Source organism: Leuresthes tenuis, unplaced genomic scaffold, assembly GCF_036924035.1.
Source record: "Leuresthes tenuis unplaced genomic scaffold, fLeuTen1.0.hap1 SCAF_13, whole genome shotgun sequence".
Taxonomy (NCBI): domain Eukaryota; kingdom Metazoa; phylum Chordata; class Actinopteri; order Atheriniformes; family Atherinopsidae; genus Leuresthes; species Leuresthes tenuis.
The window spans coordinates 17,528,579-17,545,781 of record NW_027325367.1 but is presented as its reverse complement, the minus strand read 5'-3'; the positions used below and the strand labels follow the sequence as shown (position 1 = coordinate 17,545,781).

General features: G+C 43.5%; 1 protein-coding gene across 1 annotated transcript; it reads right to left on the bottom strand.

Moving 5' to 3' along the window:
• Positions 1-1,346: 1,346 nt before the first annotated feature.
• On the bottom strand, positions 1,347-17,151 carry mmut (methylmalonyl CoA mutase). The gene is made up of 13 exons (XM_072362356.1): positions 17,077-17,151; positions 15,304-15,736; positions 12,097-12,464; positions 11,840-11,997; positions 10,058-10,229; positions 9,695-9,943; positions 9,369-9,480; positions 6,977-7,092; positions 5,773-5,888; positions 4,852-4,983; positions 4,627-4,774; positions 2,687-2,854; positions 1,347-2,320 (listed from the first exon to the last, which is right to left on the bottom strand). The coding sequence occupies exons 2-13, from the start codon at positions 15,698-15,700 to the stop codon at positions 2,192-2,194; spliced, it is 2,265 nt and encodes a 754-aa protein (XP_072218457.1). The 5' UTR covers positions 15,701-15,736; positions 17,077-17,151; the 3' UTR covers positions 1,347-2,191.
• Between the last annotated feature and the right edge of the window lie 52 nt (positions 17,152-17,203).

The window sequence follows — 17,203 nt, the reverse complement described above, 5'->3', positions numbered from 1 at the left end:
TCACGGTCTTTAAATATGTCTCTTGTGAATTCTTCTGATGGGATCTTGTCGACCTACTTTATGTCAGTAAGGATTTACATTCATCCTGATAACACTATTTCTTTGTGCCAAATAAAGGCAAATGGCCTGGATGGAATTTCCAGAAAACAGTTTTCACGAGGGAGTCCCAGACACTGGCTTCTTGTAGGGTTGTTAGCGCCTCTTGATCACATGAGTCAGTGTGAATGGATGTGAAGCTGTCTGGGGAGGGATCTCAGAACTGCACTGCACTCTGGCTGGTAAGTGGTGCTGCAAGACCGCTTGCTCTGTTTATGGCAAATGCTCAAAATTCACATGACCCAAAAGACACATTTGATGACCAGAGGAGTCAATATGTAATGTTAGCCCAGTGATTCTCAAGGTGGAAATGTCTCCGCAAGAGCGCTTTCCAGCTGTTAGACCTGAATAATCTTCTTGTCATGTGCCTGCTTTTCCGCAGCTTGATACCAAGTTGTTCAAAGTCAACTTTGGACCAAATCAAGATTAAAGATATAGGTTAAAATATATATATACATATATATATATATATATATAAACATATTGGTTATTCTCCATTCCCCACTGATCAAAAGCCTCATAGAAAACAAAAGGCTAATAATGACCACTGGAACCCAAACCAGTGCAAGATTCTGCCAAATTCTTCGTTGCTCTTAATCATCTTGTCAGCTAAGTGGACAAGTCTTCGATGCAGACTGAGACACTTGAGCATTCACATGGCTTAAATGATGAAGCTAGTCAGGTCCCCCCCTGAATGTGGTTGGAGCAGTCAGGCGTGTCCTTCACTGCCTTTTGATTAAATTACATGTACACATAGAAATCTTCACGTGTTATTGAACATCCAAGATGGCAGATAAGGGCAGGCACGTGCACAGTACATGAGCTTCAGCTCTATCAACCCGGTTTTGGAATCAAATGGTTTCATTTCAGGGCCCATTCAAAGAAAAAAACATTCCAAAATTTAGAGACAAATCTGCAGCGCAAATCTGCCACACTTTATTCTTTGTGTTTGGGTGAACAGTAACCAAAAGTTGGCTCAACTTCCATCACCGCTAACAATCCTTAAAATGAAGGTTGGGTGAATTTGGCAACACATTTGATGTTTGGCCTCTGCAGAAATTTGAGCTCCATGGTGAAATCCAGCTAGGTTTAAGATATTATCAATTTAATATATTCTTATAATTGTGATCCATTTCTCATCACTTGAAATGCGTTTTAAAAATATCCATTTTTGAAACATTAAATGTCAAATTCCAGAAAATGTCATCTTTGAAAGTGTTGCAGTTCACATCATTTGTACACGACTCACATTTGTAAAGTTTCCACACTTTATTTAAACCAAAGAGTGCTGAACGTGATTCGCAATGTCAAGTACAAAAATACTACTTCCAAACTGTTCAAAAATTTGCAATCAGTGTTCAACTGCTTTGCTCTTAAACACAGATCTTTCATATCAAACAGATGCAGGGAAGCAGGACAATAAAGCAGAAGGCCTCGTTCAGAAAGATATGATCCATGCAAATAAGAAGCAGCAATAACAGCGCTCCTTTATTTTTTTTTCTTCTTCTTTAGTCTACCTTCATAGATCTGAGATCTTCCCCATCTCCACTACACTGACATTAAATCACACTCTTCTAGAAAACGGCACACGGACACTCAGAAATGACATTCAGCGTAGGTTTACCTTAGATAACAAAGAAAAACAACGTGGACCTGAAGCCAAACTTCTGTAAGGTGATGGTCCTGATCTTAACCAATGCAGAGCATCGTCGTTGGTATTTCTATCACAAATATAATCTCTCAAATATTAATCTCATGTTTCTGAAACGTTTACATGATATTAGTAAAAATACCAACCTTGCAATGATTTTAATTCACACACACGGTGTGTTGGAAGATTATTTTCCTGTCGATGAGGTTAAGTGTGTCGTTAGATCTTTAGATTGAGTGATAGTGTTGAAACAGAAACGATGTAATTAATGCAACTCTGATGCTCTGACAGTGACGACTGGCATTTCTGTTCTTTACATCTTCACGCAGCTGGTCAAACTGATTCTGATTCCAGCTGACACGTTGGTTCCTGTAAGTGACGCGAATAACATCTTCTCACAATCTTTTTTTTCCCCCTTCTTCTTCTTCTGAAGGCGTTTGTTTTTCACATGGCTTGTCGTATGTTCTCCAGGCTCTTCTCAATGTTGTCGATCACCTCAACTGAAGCTTGTGGGATCCTGGTTCCTGGACCGAAGATGGCGCACACACCGCTCTTATACAAGAACTCATAGTCCTACACACACACACACACACAGGGAGGTGGGATACAGATTAGGCCCACGGGGCCCCAACACATTGTCAACCTTAAAAAGACTCAAAACCCCTGGTTAATGTGGACAACAGCTAATGAGTAATTTAACATTCACTATACGGCGAAAAGAGAAGATGAGATTATGCTGTTAACAACCCACGGTTGGTTACTAAAATTATACTCAGAAGGAAATGAAGGAGAGTGTTTTATCAAGTTTACAGTGAAATTCAGAAGTTCTTGTTCTAATGATCTAAATCATAAGAGAAAAATACTGCAGAAGGCTGGATTAGCTCGTCTCTACCATCCGTGTGAACGTGACACACCAGTGCGCGGACTCTCAGAGGTTACCTGTGGCGGGATGACGCCTCCACAGATGACCAGGATATCCGGCCGGTTGAGCTTCCGTAGTTCCTTGATGAGCTCTGGGACCAGGGTCCTGTGGCCCGCAGCGAGCGTGCTGACCCCGACGCAGTGAACGTCTGCGTCGACTGCCTGCTGGGCCACCTCCAGGGGCGTCTGTTAGACCAAACACCCAACATGTTAGGGGACAAATACTAAACAGTACCGGTACAGATTATCAAATTAACTAAAGCCAATTCATATATTTGTGTATTTCTTTCAGATCGTGGCAGTTCCAGTCCTCCGTACCTGAGGAGCCGTGCTGTGAGTGCAAAGCGTGTTTCATTTCAAGCTTTTTCTTTATTTCCACAGCGCCAGCTTCACACCAGGCCATGTGATCAGTGGCTGAGAGCTTATGCTAACCAAGTGTGGCCGCAGGGCTCATCCCTTTGGTGTGCACACTGGAATACGAGCTTCCATCTGGAGCTTGTTTCAATTTCAAATTTCTGCAATGAGCCAAGCAAACAACAGCCGACTGCAACCACACGTTACTGGAAAAAGTAATGGCATGCGGCCCATACGGCCTGTGTCCACTTCCCTTTGTATGGAAAAAAATGATCTGAAGCTGCAGGGTGTGAAGTCTGAGCGTGCTGCTTTCGCCGCGTTGGCCGGGTAGGATCCAGAAGGAGCTCTGGGGCCGACGCCGTTGTGCGTTACATCAACAAAGAACGATGGCTGCCTTCGAACAGTTATAGCATTTTGCCAAATCAAATCAATGTCATAAAACACGGATTTCCAATCTTATTTTTCCCCAAATTTCACCACTAAGAAGCAGTGTTTATTCCAGCTTTCAGTGGTCGTCATTATCTAAAGCATTTGGGCAAATATGAAGAAAATCTCATCCGAGGCTGAAATTAGATGGGCTTTTACCTAAATGAGCATATCCTGGATTTGTTTTTCCAATCATAAGTAAAAAAAAAAAAAAAAAAACGGGTTTCCGCCTTAAAACCACCCGATCCCTGTGTCTAAAGGCGATTCTACCTGAACGACCTCCCCGTGAACCTTCCTTCAACAAAGCACCGGTCCAGTGTTTACCCATCTGGACACACTTAAATGCTGCATCTACTCCGAGTTATGCTCACAATATAAATGAGTCACCTAATTATAAGCTTTATGCAATATTTTTTTGCACAAACTAAATTGTTTAATTTAATGTATCTTAATTTAATTTGATTTGGTATGCTAACACAATTACTCTAAAAGCCACAAACAGAAAATAAAGAAAAGAAGATTCCAGAGGTAGGGCACGGACTAACTTCGCAATAACAGCACTTTTAATGTCAACATCAATCCAGAATCATATCCATTCGGTCACACAGAGGTATGTGGGCTCTATCTGCTCTGCAGGCCTTCTCTTAACTAGCGAACTCCAAATGGTTGGTCCTTTCACTGAGCAGTTTATAGGGACTAATCCCGCTTTGACAGATCGAGTTGCTTTTCATGAGAAAGGGCTGAAAATGTCTGAAACGTTCGCTCTTGCCAAATAGGAGAAAATGGTCTCAGGTGTGACCCCAGCAGGAGAATCCTCCAGAGCATTTAGGGCCAGTTAATAACAGTTAGTGCCTTGCTTTCTTTACGTTACCTTTATTCAACCAGGAAATAAAATCTCTTTCCCAGGAGCATCCTGGCCGAGATAGACGGCAGCTAAGGGCCTGCAGCCACTTTCCACTGGCTTGAAAACATTGGCAACACAACAGAACCATTTCCTCAACTATTAAAACTATTAAAAAATACTATGCACCCTTCCCAGCGGTGAGAATGAATCTCACACGGACGACTTCCTACTGAGATGCCCATTTGAGAAGCCTCACGACGTCTTTATGCAACTCTCGGCGCATAATGCTGATACTCGTTGACTCTCATATGTGACATAAGCTTAAGACGCTCGCCTGAAACAGCGGTCCGATGTCGACGTCAAATCCCAGGTCGGCAAACCCGGTGGCGATGACTTTGGCCCCCCTGTCGTGACCATCCTGGCCCATCTTTGCCACCAGCAGTCGAGGGTTCCTGCCTTCGTGCCTCTTAAAATCTGCCACCCTGGGGGGGGGGGACCATACGAAAACAAATGAGACTCACCCTGTGATTTATGAAGACCGTGAAGTGAACCATGTTACCTGTTGTGGGCCAGCACGATCTCTTCGTTCTCTCCAAACTCGCTCCGGTAAGCGCCGCTCACCATCCTGGTGCTGGCCTTGTGCTCCCCAAACACGCTCTTCATGGCATCGGTGATTTCGCCAACGGTGCATCTACACAGAGGAGCACGTTCGTCACTGTGTTACAAGAACTGCGGCTCTGCCATTCTCAGCTCAGACGTTTTCCAAACAGGTTTCCATACTCTTATCCGAGTGATTGATGGCAGCGAGTTACTCTGGTCTGGTCTCCCACAATATCCCTGATACAGTAATACAACTGAGAGAAATGGCTCGTTTCTGTGCTCAGATGTTAGTTACTGTCATGGTGCTATGAGAGTATACAGACTGTACAGTGTGCTGTTATGACTCAAGGAGAAACCGATGGCAGGATTGTGTGAGATTTTTCAATGGTTCCATGACTTTTTCACAGTCTAATTCATTTTATCCATGTCTGGGAAATTGATTTGATAATGCTGACAGCACAAAACAAAGTTATCACATGTGACTTGCTTGTCAAAGCAGTAGCGATTCTGAAAGAATTGCTGTTAAATGACGCTGAGCGAACAAGAAAGTCCAACTTTGGTATCTAACAGCTATAAAAGAAAAAAAAAAAGTAAGCAAGTTCATTTAAGAAGCTGGACAGAAAATTTCGGGGGTAACGTTTAACATCTAACTCTGAAGTTACTCAATGGGGTAAAAATCCCAACAGAGTAGCATCGAGCAGTGTCTGGCAAAGATTTCACATAATGTTCCTACTCCTTTTCCCTCGTGACTTAGTTCGTCTGGGTTATAATTTGTCATGTAACAGCTTCTTGTGCACCACTGTTAAAACCTGCCCCTCTTGGGAGAAAAAGAAAAAAAAAAGAAGTCGTGTGTGTAGAGCTTTGTGTGAGGAGGTCAGACCTGGCTCGTGCTGCCTCCACAGACAGCTCCAGAAGGTTGCCCTCCCCGGTTCGGGCACACTCCTCGATGGCTGCCAGGCACTTCTTTGCACCCTCCGGGTCACGACTCTCCTTCACCTAGAACACGAAGAGGGCTTCAAGAGTTGCTGTCGTTCACACAATACATGCAGCGTACATTTGTGTGGCAGCTGGTTCATCTAAAAGCTAAAAGATGACTTCATCCCCGAGTTTGCTGCATTTCAACTGAGGTTTAAGGTTTAGGGTAGATAAGGAAATTTAAGTGTGCTGACGTGTGTCTTAGCACTGCAACGCTGAATCTTCCCTAAAACCAGGAAGACCACCTCAGCTGTATCAACTAAAATCTCTCCACACAATCTATGAGGTTTCTGTCAACAGTAAACCCAGTTTTTTCTGGCTGGTTTCGTGTGGAATGGCACTCGCATGTGAAAATGCTTAAAACTTTACAATCCTATCAACATTTCTTAAATTCAGCCCCAGAGTGCAGTCCTGAAAACAACTCGAATGATTAGCTGACGGCGCAACAGCCCTCCTGAAAGAGCACTAATCCAGAGGAGAATTGAGTTTTCTTATGGGCTGATCGTAAAGGACTGAAGGTACAGCCCAGCTTTTCTTAGTTTTATTTCAAACTAATTTAATATCTTCTCTTGTAAGTGGAAATTTGGGCATTGGGTTCCTCTTTTGTTCTCCTCTAATATGCGATGATAAACTTTAGAAAAATGTGAAAACAACGTGAACAAATACCAGCTAATGTCGCTAACTTATGAGCAGACCGGCTGAGTCGTCCACCATCTCAAAAATCATTTCTCTGAACGATGCTTCTCCTCATCTTAGCTCTTCCCATCTTAGCTTGGAGTCCTCGAGGTCCATCAGGCTCATCACAATGACGCTGTGATCTGTCGTGTACTTTCAATCGCCTTAACGTCAAACGTGGGTCCTCCTGCGTGGGTCCATATGTCTTACTGTTGAACTTCATGCTACCTCGCTGCTTAAATGTGTGCAAAGAACTCTGACACTAAAACAGCACTAGATGTTATTATAGGGAATATATGCACATATTTGAAATAAAAAGAGGTGTTATTCGCTGGTGTTGTTAACCTGCAAGGTATTCTTTGTGAAATGCCTGGAAAAACACGAAATAAAAAGCCTTAATAATCCAGCATCTTGGTGCAAACTGCAGCACTAACCTTCTTCAGTTTGTCAATCTGTTTCTGACGCACGATGGTGTTATCTATGGCCAGCACGTCCACAGTCTCCTCTTTTTCCAGACGGTACTTATTCACCCCGACGATGACTTCTGATCCTGAGGACACAAACAGAAAGGGTTGTTCCGTGGGGGGAATTTGTTGGAGTTAGAGTAGCTCATCTGCAGGTACAACCGTTGGGTCTGACTAAACACACACGATCGTGAAGGCAGACGGTGGGAGACGAGGCAGAGCCCAAAAACACAGTCACTGCTCGAAAAGTTTTTAAAAAATGCACGTTTCTAGCTGTACTTTAACCACAACACCCTCCTGACAGTTTCACAGTGTCACAGACAAATAAGGGCAAAACGTTTACATGATTTAAACAGATGGCTGCATGCAAAATGCTACAAAAGCCAGCAGTAGCTACAGCGTTTGATCTCTTTTGTTTCCTGAACCCTGCTGTGGTGTGCTGCGAGTGCCTGATCTGATCACCGCGGGGGCCGTGACCCTAAAACGGTCCATACTGTTCAAAAGAAATTGTGAGAAAAGAGACAAGAATGTAGGAATTCTACGGATTCTCCTAAGATTATTGAAAATTACAGTTTGATATTTTCGATCCGACAGCAAGAAAACCTGAACGTATCCGAAGCCCGATGCGAGCGATTAGAATTCAAGGCCCACAACGGATGAAAATAAAAAAATAAAAAAATCCAATGAATATCAATGAGAGCTGCCATCAGGGGGATTTTCGGAGAGAAGCAACACAGTCTGTAAAGGCTCTGCTCTTCTTCACAGCAATTATTCTGACCTTTTGAGGTATAAGTAAGCACATATTCCAAAGAGAGCAAAAGAAGCCCCAGTTAATCTCCCTCATAATAACCAGACATACCTTCCCCTCGAGCTGTCACATCAAGCCTAACACAAACAGCAAAGCACAAACTATCCATTCAGTGCGATGTGATCAGGTACATTTCACTAAAATTTGCCAACACACTGGACCGAGTCCTGCTGTGGGCAGAGACTGCAGCAGCGGACGTCTCCGAGCTGCGACCTGGCAGCAGCGTCTGTCTGTCCCGCGTTGTTAGTGTATTTAGTTGTTTTGTTCGGAGGATGAGGAGTGCAGATGTGTCAGAAGGAGAATAACCATCATGGGATACTGAATGAAAGTTTTTTTTTAAAAATTATTAGCCTCATTTGATAACTGCCTCTGAAAAAGCCGTTCTCTCCGGCTCATCTACTACGTAAGTGCACATTAAACTGATTACAACTAAGAGCAACTATCCAAGCAGTTTGACAGCCAAAACCCAGCATCTTTAATGCCATAGCAACAGATATCATACAGTAGTACAACAGTCCCTGCTCTAACTAAAGCATCCCACATCCAGCACGTATTCTCTTTATCTACACATTCTTTCAAACTGGCAAACTTCCCTTTCTTGAACACAAGCTCGGGGCCGTCTTACGCAGCCTGTCAATAGCACTACTTTTGAGAAAGAGAGTTGGAACAAACTTTGCAAATTCTGAGACGATGTCCCTCTGAGGGAGGGATTAAAGAAATATCAAAGAGACATCGTACTTCCTGGGCTTTTGCCTGTCGTCTGCTGTATTTTATTTATGGGAATGTGAACGCTCTGAAAAGTCACAGAGCGCATCCAGGAGGGAGTTCCAGGGCTATGCAAATGTTTGGGCCCCCCTGGCTCCCAGTTTCATAGTGAGTCAGAAAATCAGCTGATTTCCAAGGGGCATAAAGTCAGAGATGAAACGCTCTTTTGTCCATTTTAGGCCAGGCTAAAGTCATTTTTTTGCACTCACATTTTTGTGTGTGTAGAAAAAATAAATAAACAAAAGGAGCCATCTCCCCACAACACTTTGCTTATAAGGACTATGACTATGTCACAAGTTTGCAAATGAACGTCTAAAGGAGCCCGATGCATTTTCAGTCGTGTGAACCGTTCATGTGGGGAGAAACGATCGTGGTTTGGGCTTTAAAACAGGGTTTTACTTATCAACAAGCATGCAGGTCGGCTCTGTTTTTGCTTCAATGTTTTTTTTTTTCTTTCAACTGTAGAGAATGGAAATAAAAAAATAAAACTAATCTTGCTTTAAAAAATTAAAGAAATGCATTGTTAGGTGCCTTTCCCCCCCCCCAAGTCGGGACATCTTATGCACAGTTAGCTATTTGTGGTAACCAAACTTTTACGTGCCACTTTATATCACGGCTCACTGCACAGTGGAGCTTTAATGAAACCTAAACTCAGATAGCTGCAAGCGGTTAGCGTCTGTTAAAAAATGAATGCCGGTGAATGGTGGTCAGGTACTTCCAGACGTCGTAGCATGCAACACCGCAAAGAGCAAAGAATGAGAGCTTTGAGAGGATGTTTTTCCGCAGTACCTGAGTCGATGCGGGCCTGCCTCCGTGCAGCACATTCCTCAATGCGGAGTTTTGGAATGCCCTCTGCCACAGCTCTGGCCATGCCTCCCATCTCTTCTATTTCTTTGATGAACTATGAAAGGCGAAACCAGAACGATGATCATGGATTACTGCAGTCATTTTACTTTATGGATAATCAAATTGACCTCAATATAACCAAATACAGTCACCTAGGAAACAATCTTATCTTATTCCACAGACTGAACTACGTTTTTTTTTTTTTTTTTTTTGCTTTGACTGTTCTGAATGAACAGCCGCGCTTCCTCCCGTTTGTCGCCATGACGAACCTGTAGAGCAGTGTTGTAGACATCGTCAGTGAGGGCTTCCATCATGTGCGAGCCTCCCCAGGGATCCGCGACTTTGGGGATGCCCGACTCCTCCTGGACGATGATCTGGGTGTTCCTGGCGATGCGAGCGCTCTTCACGGTCGGCAAGCCCATAGCTTCATCGAAAGAGTTGGTGTGCAGAGACTGGGTCCCCCCAAAGACAGCGGCCATGGCTTCGATCACCGTGCGGACCACGTTGTTGTACGGATCCTACAGCAAACAGGCGCCACTTTCTCAATCCAAACTCTTTTTTTAAGACTCAAGACTTAAAGAACTCTGCGTCACACGCAGCACAAACTCAGTTAAATAATGATCTGCGTTTACTTGTTCTGTGAGCGACCAGCCTGACGTCTGGCAGTGTGTGCGCAGGAGGAGAGACTTTGCATTCTTGGGCTGGAAGTTTTCCTTAATGAGAGTGGCCCATAACCTCCTGGCTGCCCTCAGCTTGGCTATTTCCATGTAGAAATTCATCCCTATACCCCAGAAGAATGACAACCTGGCACAATACAAACAGAAAGCACAGCGAAAGCAGAAAACCTGTTGAAAAAAACTTCTGCTTTACTATGGATTACATTAACATCAGAGAGCTAAGAGCCAGATGGTCAAACACACTCATCTGTGACATCTAGAACTTTAAAAGTACATGAGATCAACGAGGCTCATTCAATTTCCAGACTCGCTTCACTGCCCAAACCTGCTGAGCCAGTCCTCTGTATCAACTGAGCCTTTTTCACATATATTGGAAAGATAAATTCGAATATATATTGTCAAGAGTGCATGCACGTGATGCAAAGTAACAAAGCAAGTCTCAAAAGTGCCGTATCAGGTCAGTCGTAAGGGAATATGGGTGTCAAACAACGGCGCTTATACATAACAAATGCTGCAATTATGCCACAGATGTTCAGCCAAGATGAAATGAATCATTAAGTATTTCTCCCTTTCAACATGGAAAGGCTTTTAAGCATCTTTCAAATAAAACCCAGAATACAGCGTAACAGTAAGGAGAGCTTATGTAAAATGAGAAGCATCTTTTTTTTTTTCCTTTTGTAACAAGAGAAACCTGGAAAAAAGTGAAAAGACATCATTTTGAAAGCCAATATGGATTAAGAGCGCCACCATTAAGAGCCAAGAGGTCAAATCTGGGTCGCGAGTCAAGAAAAAAGTCAAATAAAATCTAATCCATCAGCCGTAAAGAGAGGTAATGGACATCTGAGGAAAATGTTTCATTACACACAACTGATTCACTCTGTAGTGATTCAAAGAATCCATCTATAAAACCTGTCTCTGAAGTCATTATAAGAAGAGAAAGGTCAGGCTCTGGACTGGGCCCTGAGGATTTTCCCGAGGATTGCGTGTACCTCGACGTCTGCTGTTACGTGAGTGAATGAAAAGGCAGCGAAAACCATGGCGAGCGCGTGGAGAGACAGAACCACCACGTGTCATAAGAGTGTGGTGGGAAAGTTTTAACGGAGAGCTGACGACCTTTGACTTCCTTCCTTCATTAAATCCCTACGTGGTAGAAATAACACAAACATGTCGGTAAAACTAAAGTGGCTCCACCAGCTGCCAACGGTTAAACTGCAAATATGTCATAAAAGATACAGATATGTGATTCTCTGTGAAGGTTCATACTGTATAGAAAACATATGATCCTCTATGATACAGTGCCTACAGTCTAAAGCTCTTTTGGAATCAAATATGTGAGTCTTTCTTATTGCAAAGGAATACGCTCTGATATCAGCACTTCTAAAAGTGACAGTCATTTGAAATCTACTGTACTCGGAGGCAATTTCCTTTGCACTTGAATGACTAAATTCAATGCGTGTTTTTCTCCCTCGGCAGACTCCGAGGCAGCGGAATGATGACACCACACACCCCGATCTCAAAGGAAACACCAGAAAAATGTCCTTGATGCTCGAGGTTTAAATAAAAGATTAGAAACACTTTCAAAAGTTTGAGTCGTGTGGGATAAGTGTAGAGGTAAAAGAGGAGGTAATATTATAAAATGTCCCGAGATATATTCCAACTACAATTACATCTTTGGTCCATAGTGGTGTGAGCTACTAAACTGTACATCAAAACGTGCATCTTTAAACGGTTTTGCACCTTGGGGCAAAGTCGTCGATGGTTAAGCCTGCTTTCAGACCAGTGCGGCAGTACTCCAGGCCGTTAGCAATGGTGTAGGCCACCTCCAAGATGGCGTCGGCGCCGGCCTCCTGAAGGTGGTAGCCACTGATGGATATGGAGTTGAACTTGGGCATGTGCTGCGAACATAACCGAAGAAGACCATTAACTTAATTCGAACAATAATAACAGCAACCTTGCATGACAGTGAGTGAGAATTCTTCCCTTGAGTTACATACCTTGGAGGTATATGCAAAGATGTCTGCGATGGCATGCATGGAAGGTTCTGGGGGGAAAATGTAGGTGTTGCGAACCATAAACTCCTTTAAAATGTCATTCTGAATTGTCCCGGTTAGTTTTTCTTTCGGCACGTTCTGCTCCTCCCCCGTCACAATAAACATCGCCAACACGGGAACAACTGCCCCGTTCATGGTCATTGACACTGACATTTTCTCCAGGGGGATCCCGTCAAAGAGCATCTTCATGTCTTCTACCGTGTCTATCGCCACGCCGGCCATGCCGACGTCCCCGTGGACTCTGGGGTTGTCCGAGTCATAACCGCGGTGCGTCGGGAGGTCAAAGGCCACAGAGAGGCCCTGCTGGCCAGCTGTGAAAGGAGTCAAAAGAGGTAACGGGTTAGAGACAGGAAGAGGACATGGACAGGGCAGTCGTGGGTGGGAGCTCGTTGAGAAACTTCAATGAAAATCTCATGAGGCACTGCAGATGATTTAACAAAGAATCGTCTCCCGGTTTAACCTTCTGAGCACAACCACCATCGACATAACACATCAGTCGGGTCGGTAAATCACATCCACATCTCACTATAAGAAAGCCAGTCTTGTTCAAGATATCTGATTTCTTGCCCACGCCGAGAAATGCACTTCAATCTGATTATTGAGCAATAAACAAAGAGCATCTTTGTTTTCATAATTAAATGACAGCAGATTCAAATCATCGATATTTCTGTTTAAAACCCGCGAGCTTTGGTGACATTGTTCAAAGTTAGAACATGTCACGCAAACCTTTCAAGTGCAAAAAAATTGCACCGCATAATGCTATAAAAACTTTTTATAAGTTGATACTTTTAATAAAACCGCCAACTTCACGATGAGCTCAAATTGTTTGGGATTAAACTGTATAATCTCACCCATTCAACATTTGATAGATCCTATCGGGAGTAAAATCACGGTTTATAAGAATGTGCAAGCATTTTGTGTCCCGCTTTTAATTCACAGTCTACACGGCGTCCCAACTTTTTTGGAGGTGAGGGTAAAGTAAGAGCCGGTTTAAAGTGTATGATCAGCTTTAATTTGAGGCTAAAGACAACCAAAATATTGGAGGCATTTGGGAATCATAGTCATCCAATGTGTATTTCTTCCAATTAAAAAAAAACAACCAGAAATAAAAGGTTGAATACAAAAAGATCACTGAGAAGTCCATGAAGCCCAAAAACCTTACTAAAAAACGAGTTTGCTCCTTTGTGATGCTTTGCCGGTGCTTTCTGCCGGATGTTTTGTCCCCTCACAAGCAAGCCTGTATTAATGCACGGGCTTATCGGGACTCAAGCCCCGGGGCCCGGCGACGTAGGGGGCCCGACGCAAGGCTCGAGGAAAAAAAAAAAAAAAAGCGTAAAAAAAAAATCAGGCACTCTGACTGCTGTCTGTGTGCAGTTGTGAGCGGGAGGGGAGGGAGGGAAGATTAATGTATCGAATAAATTTAAGCCGCTGTGATTGGTTAATGATTATGGCTGTCAACTTGTGATGTGCCAGTCCAGTGAAGAAGTTGTGGTCTTTAAACTCTGCCGAAGTGGAAACTGTGAGTAAAGGAAAAATAAAAATGTCGGGAAAGAAACCAGAAAGTGGAGCTCAAAAGCGAAAAAAATCATAAAGAGAAACTGTGCGTAATAGCCTACGTGGATGTTTTGTTTTTTGTTTTTTTTTTACATTTATGCTCCCTGTGTGACCGTTCAGACCAGGGATGTCAAACTCCGGTCCTCGAAGGCCGCTGTCCTGCAGGTTTTAGATGTTTCCCTGCTTCAACGCACCTGATTCAGATGAAATTAATCTCTTCAAAAGATTGTTACATCCTGCACAAACCCACTAATGAGGCATTGATCTCAATCAGGTGTGTTGGAGCAGGGAAACATCTAAAACCTGCAGGACAACGGCCCTTGAGGACCAGAGTTTGACATCCCTGGTTCAGACCATTCTGTGTATTAGAGGGCAGCATTTGGGACCCGGCGGGACCAACTCAAATCTCACAGGAGCGGACGGTATGAACTTTGTTACGGGCTGGAGCGGGCAGCTAAAAAAAAAAAACACTGCGGGATTGGGATGCAGCCTAGCGACAGGATGCCAATAAATGATGTGGAAAAGAAGCTCAAAGGTCTTTAACGACACAGCAAGGCAAGTCTGACATTTGGAGAAGTTTCTCAATTGTCCGTGAATCTCTTTATTAATAGCCTATAAAAAACGTGTTTTCTCCTCCTGCGGCGGCATTCACAATATGCTTTCAGTCATCATCCCTCTGAAGCAATGTCCGGTTAGCTTTGTTGCATCTGAATGAATCAGAGGAGACAGCGCATTCTCTGACCCAACACTTCGATTCAGTCGGATGCCGCTGTGTCCTGTCACATCACCGGTCGCCTCTACTGACCCACTGCGATTAGAGGTTGTGTGTGCCCGCGCCGCACAGCTATCAACCGTCCAGTTACATTTGAGCCTCCAAAAAAGAGGCTTCAACATCCACAAAGCAGTCATTTTCAAACCTTACATAAATGTGGCTGTGAATGCCCTTACATTAAAGATGTCAGCAGTAATTCTAACTGCTGAAAACTTGGCCTTTATCTGCAAGCTGTGCAGTGTCTGTCTCAAGAAAGACAAAAAGATACTAATCCCAGCAGATAAACAGTGTCTGAGACTGATATGCCGAAGACGTAGGGTAAAAATCCAGCAAAGATCTGACACAGGACCTGACAGATGCATCAGGCCCTTCAGTTAATCCATATGCTGTTCACTAAAGCCTCATGGTAATGGACTCCATGACAGGGTGGCTGTTCAGAAGCCATTCTTAAGGAAGAGAAACGGGGAAAAAAGGCTGAGGTATGCCAAAGGACACAGGAAGTTGTCTGAAAATCAGTGGCAACAGGTCTTATGGAGGGATGAATCCTCCCCAGAGCCCGGACGACAACATCCCTGAGGGATCAAGAAAGCTTGTCTGAGAGGGTTCAGGCTGTGTTGAAAAAGATAGGTGGCCACCTTCATTCCACAACATACGTCAATAAATCAATATTTGGTCATACCAAATATTGATTTTCAAGCCATGTTCGTTTTAAATAGCTGTATTTCCATTTATGTTTCAATAAATCGCTGCACCTTTTTCCTGTTTTTTGCCTGTAAATGCATCGAATCAGATCAAACTGGAAACAAAATAAATAAAACATCTACCTTTAATGTTATCTTTATAGAACTTGTTGCTCTCTTCCACGGTGCTAAAGCCAGCATACTGCCTGATTGTCCAAGGTCTGTAAGTGTACATGGTGGGATAGGGCCCTCTAGTGTAGGGAAACACTCCTGGCAACTCATCAGCACGTCCCTCCGAGTCTGCCCGAGTGTACACCGGCTTGATGTTGATTCCCTCGGGTGTGCGCCAGATGAGATCTTCTGGGTTCTTCCCCTTCAGCTGTTTCTTTGCCAGGTTGGCCCACTCGGGATGCAGCTCAGTCTGGTCCTGACATGGCACTGAGGTATGGATCAGAGAGCGGTGTGTGTGGGACAAGGAGACGGAAGCTCTAACCAAGTGGCGGGCAGCCATCGCCGCACACGCCTTCTGTGCAGTCAGCATGCTCACTGGTGGCTCTTTCAGACACACATGGAAAACCTGCAGGTACAGACCGCATGTTAGAGGATACCAGTTTGTGTGTAGGCACGACACAAGTATTACACAGTCATCTGAGGACAATGGCTTGAGCTTACAGTCATATTGCACAATATATTCAAATTGTATGTTTAAAAACAGACGAGCGAAATTAACAATAGTGCTTCTATGAGAATAATTAAAAGCTCAATTATCTGCCAACTATTGGGCAATATATTTGCCAATTCAATAATTCCCAACTCACTCGATTATCTTTTCGTCCTACATGTATTCAGTAACCAGGAGAGTCAAACCATCTTTTTATCCGCAAAGTCATCTGCTAATTATCAATTTTCTCTGGAAAGGCAAAAAATGGCCTTTTAAGTACAGCTCAAAGCAGTCAACCGTCTTCCCTCTCCATAAATCTCACATTTGAGAGATGTCCGCAAGTTCTCCAGAACTTCTCCACAGAACTCCATTCAGACTCCCTCCCCACCCTTCCTCACCCCACCCCCACATTTCCCCAGCTTTGCTGATTGGCCAAGCAGTTAGAAACTTGGTTAGAAAGTACATTCTGGGGCATTGTTCTGCTAAAATATCTTGGCCATGTTGAATGCTGCAAACTTCCTCCTGTATCAATGCTTAAAACATCTATTTTCAATCTTTCATTGGTTGACCTGCCTGAACACACAGGGACACATGACTTAAACGGTCAAGGTCGACATGCAGTCACGTTTATATAGGTGTGCACTTAAGTAATAGTAAGGTCAGCATACCTGTGCCTATTAACAGTCCGTGCAACGTGAAATGGCTAAAAACAACCTCGGCTAACGTCACCGGCTGCGTCACAAATATGGACGATGCCGTTGCATTGTGAAAATACTGTGCAGTTATTTGGCATTTTAAATAAAATTCTTAAGGGGTTAGGCACACAAATCCCCCTGTGACCAGTGCACATGAACACATACTGTCGCGTGAAAGTATCAACTGCCGTTTCTTCTATTCAAAAGCGACTCTTTTAGCAATTGTATAACATTGTGGCGAGTCGCCTAGCAAAACAAAACATTTAAAAAACTATTAAATAAAAAAATTAACAAAAATGACGCCACTAGTTAAATAACTCTAAAAGCTATCACGAGCTAATATTTTGTTAAAAATGACGTTTCCAATGAGAGGGTGAAAAAACAATGATGTAAAGTCAGGCTAAATGCTAAGCACTTGTTAGCTAACATGACACGTCGAGCGGCTGGAACTGTCTGCCTTGGCTGGAGGAGAAGAAGACAGAATTGGCTACATGAAACATTTTGCAGTCGTGTATGCTACACGGCGCTTATAATTAAGTATTTTCTTACAAAATTACTGACCTTGTAGTTTGTTGTGCTGCTTTGAGTTGGTGAAAGGCGTGTGTTCTCTTGTCCAATGAGGTTTCATAACAGTGATAACCAGCCAATGGCTTGCTAGAGTCAAGTGCCGTCAACTTTGACCCAATAC

Excerpts from the sequence above, each read along its gene's own strand:
- mmut (XM_072362356.1), bottom strand. The coding sequence starts at position 15,700 with ATGCTGACTGCACAGAAGGCGTGTGCGGCGATGGCTGCCCGCCACTTG. Across the intron at positions 11,998-12,096 it reads TCTTTGCATATACCTCCAAG|CACATGCCCAAGTTCAACTC; the intron begins GTATGTAACTCA and ends TTATGTTCGCAG. Across the intron at positions 7,093-9,368 it reads GCAGGCCCGCATCGACTCAG|GATCAGAAGTCATCGTCGGG; the intron begins GTACTGCGGAAA and ends TTGTGTCCTCAG.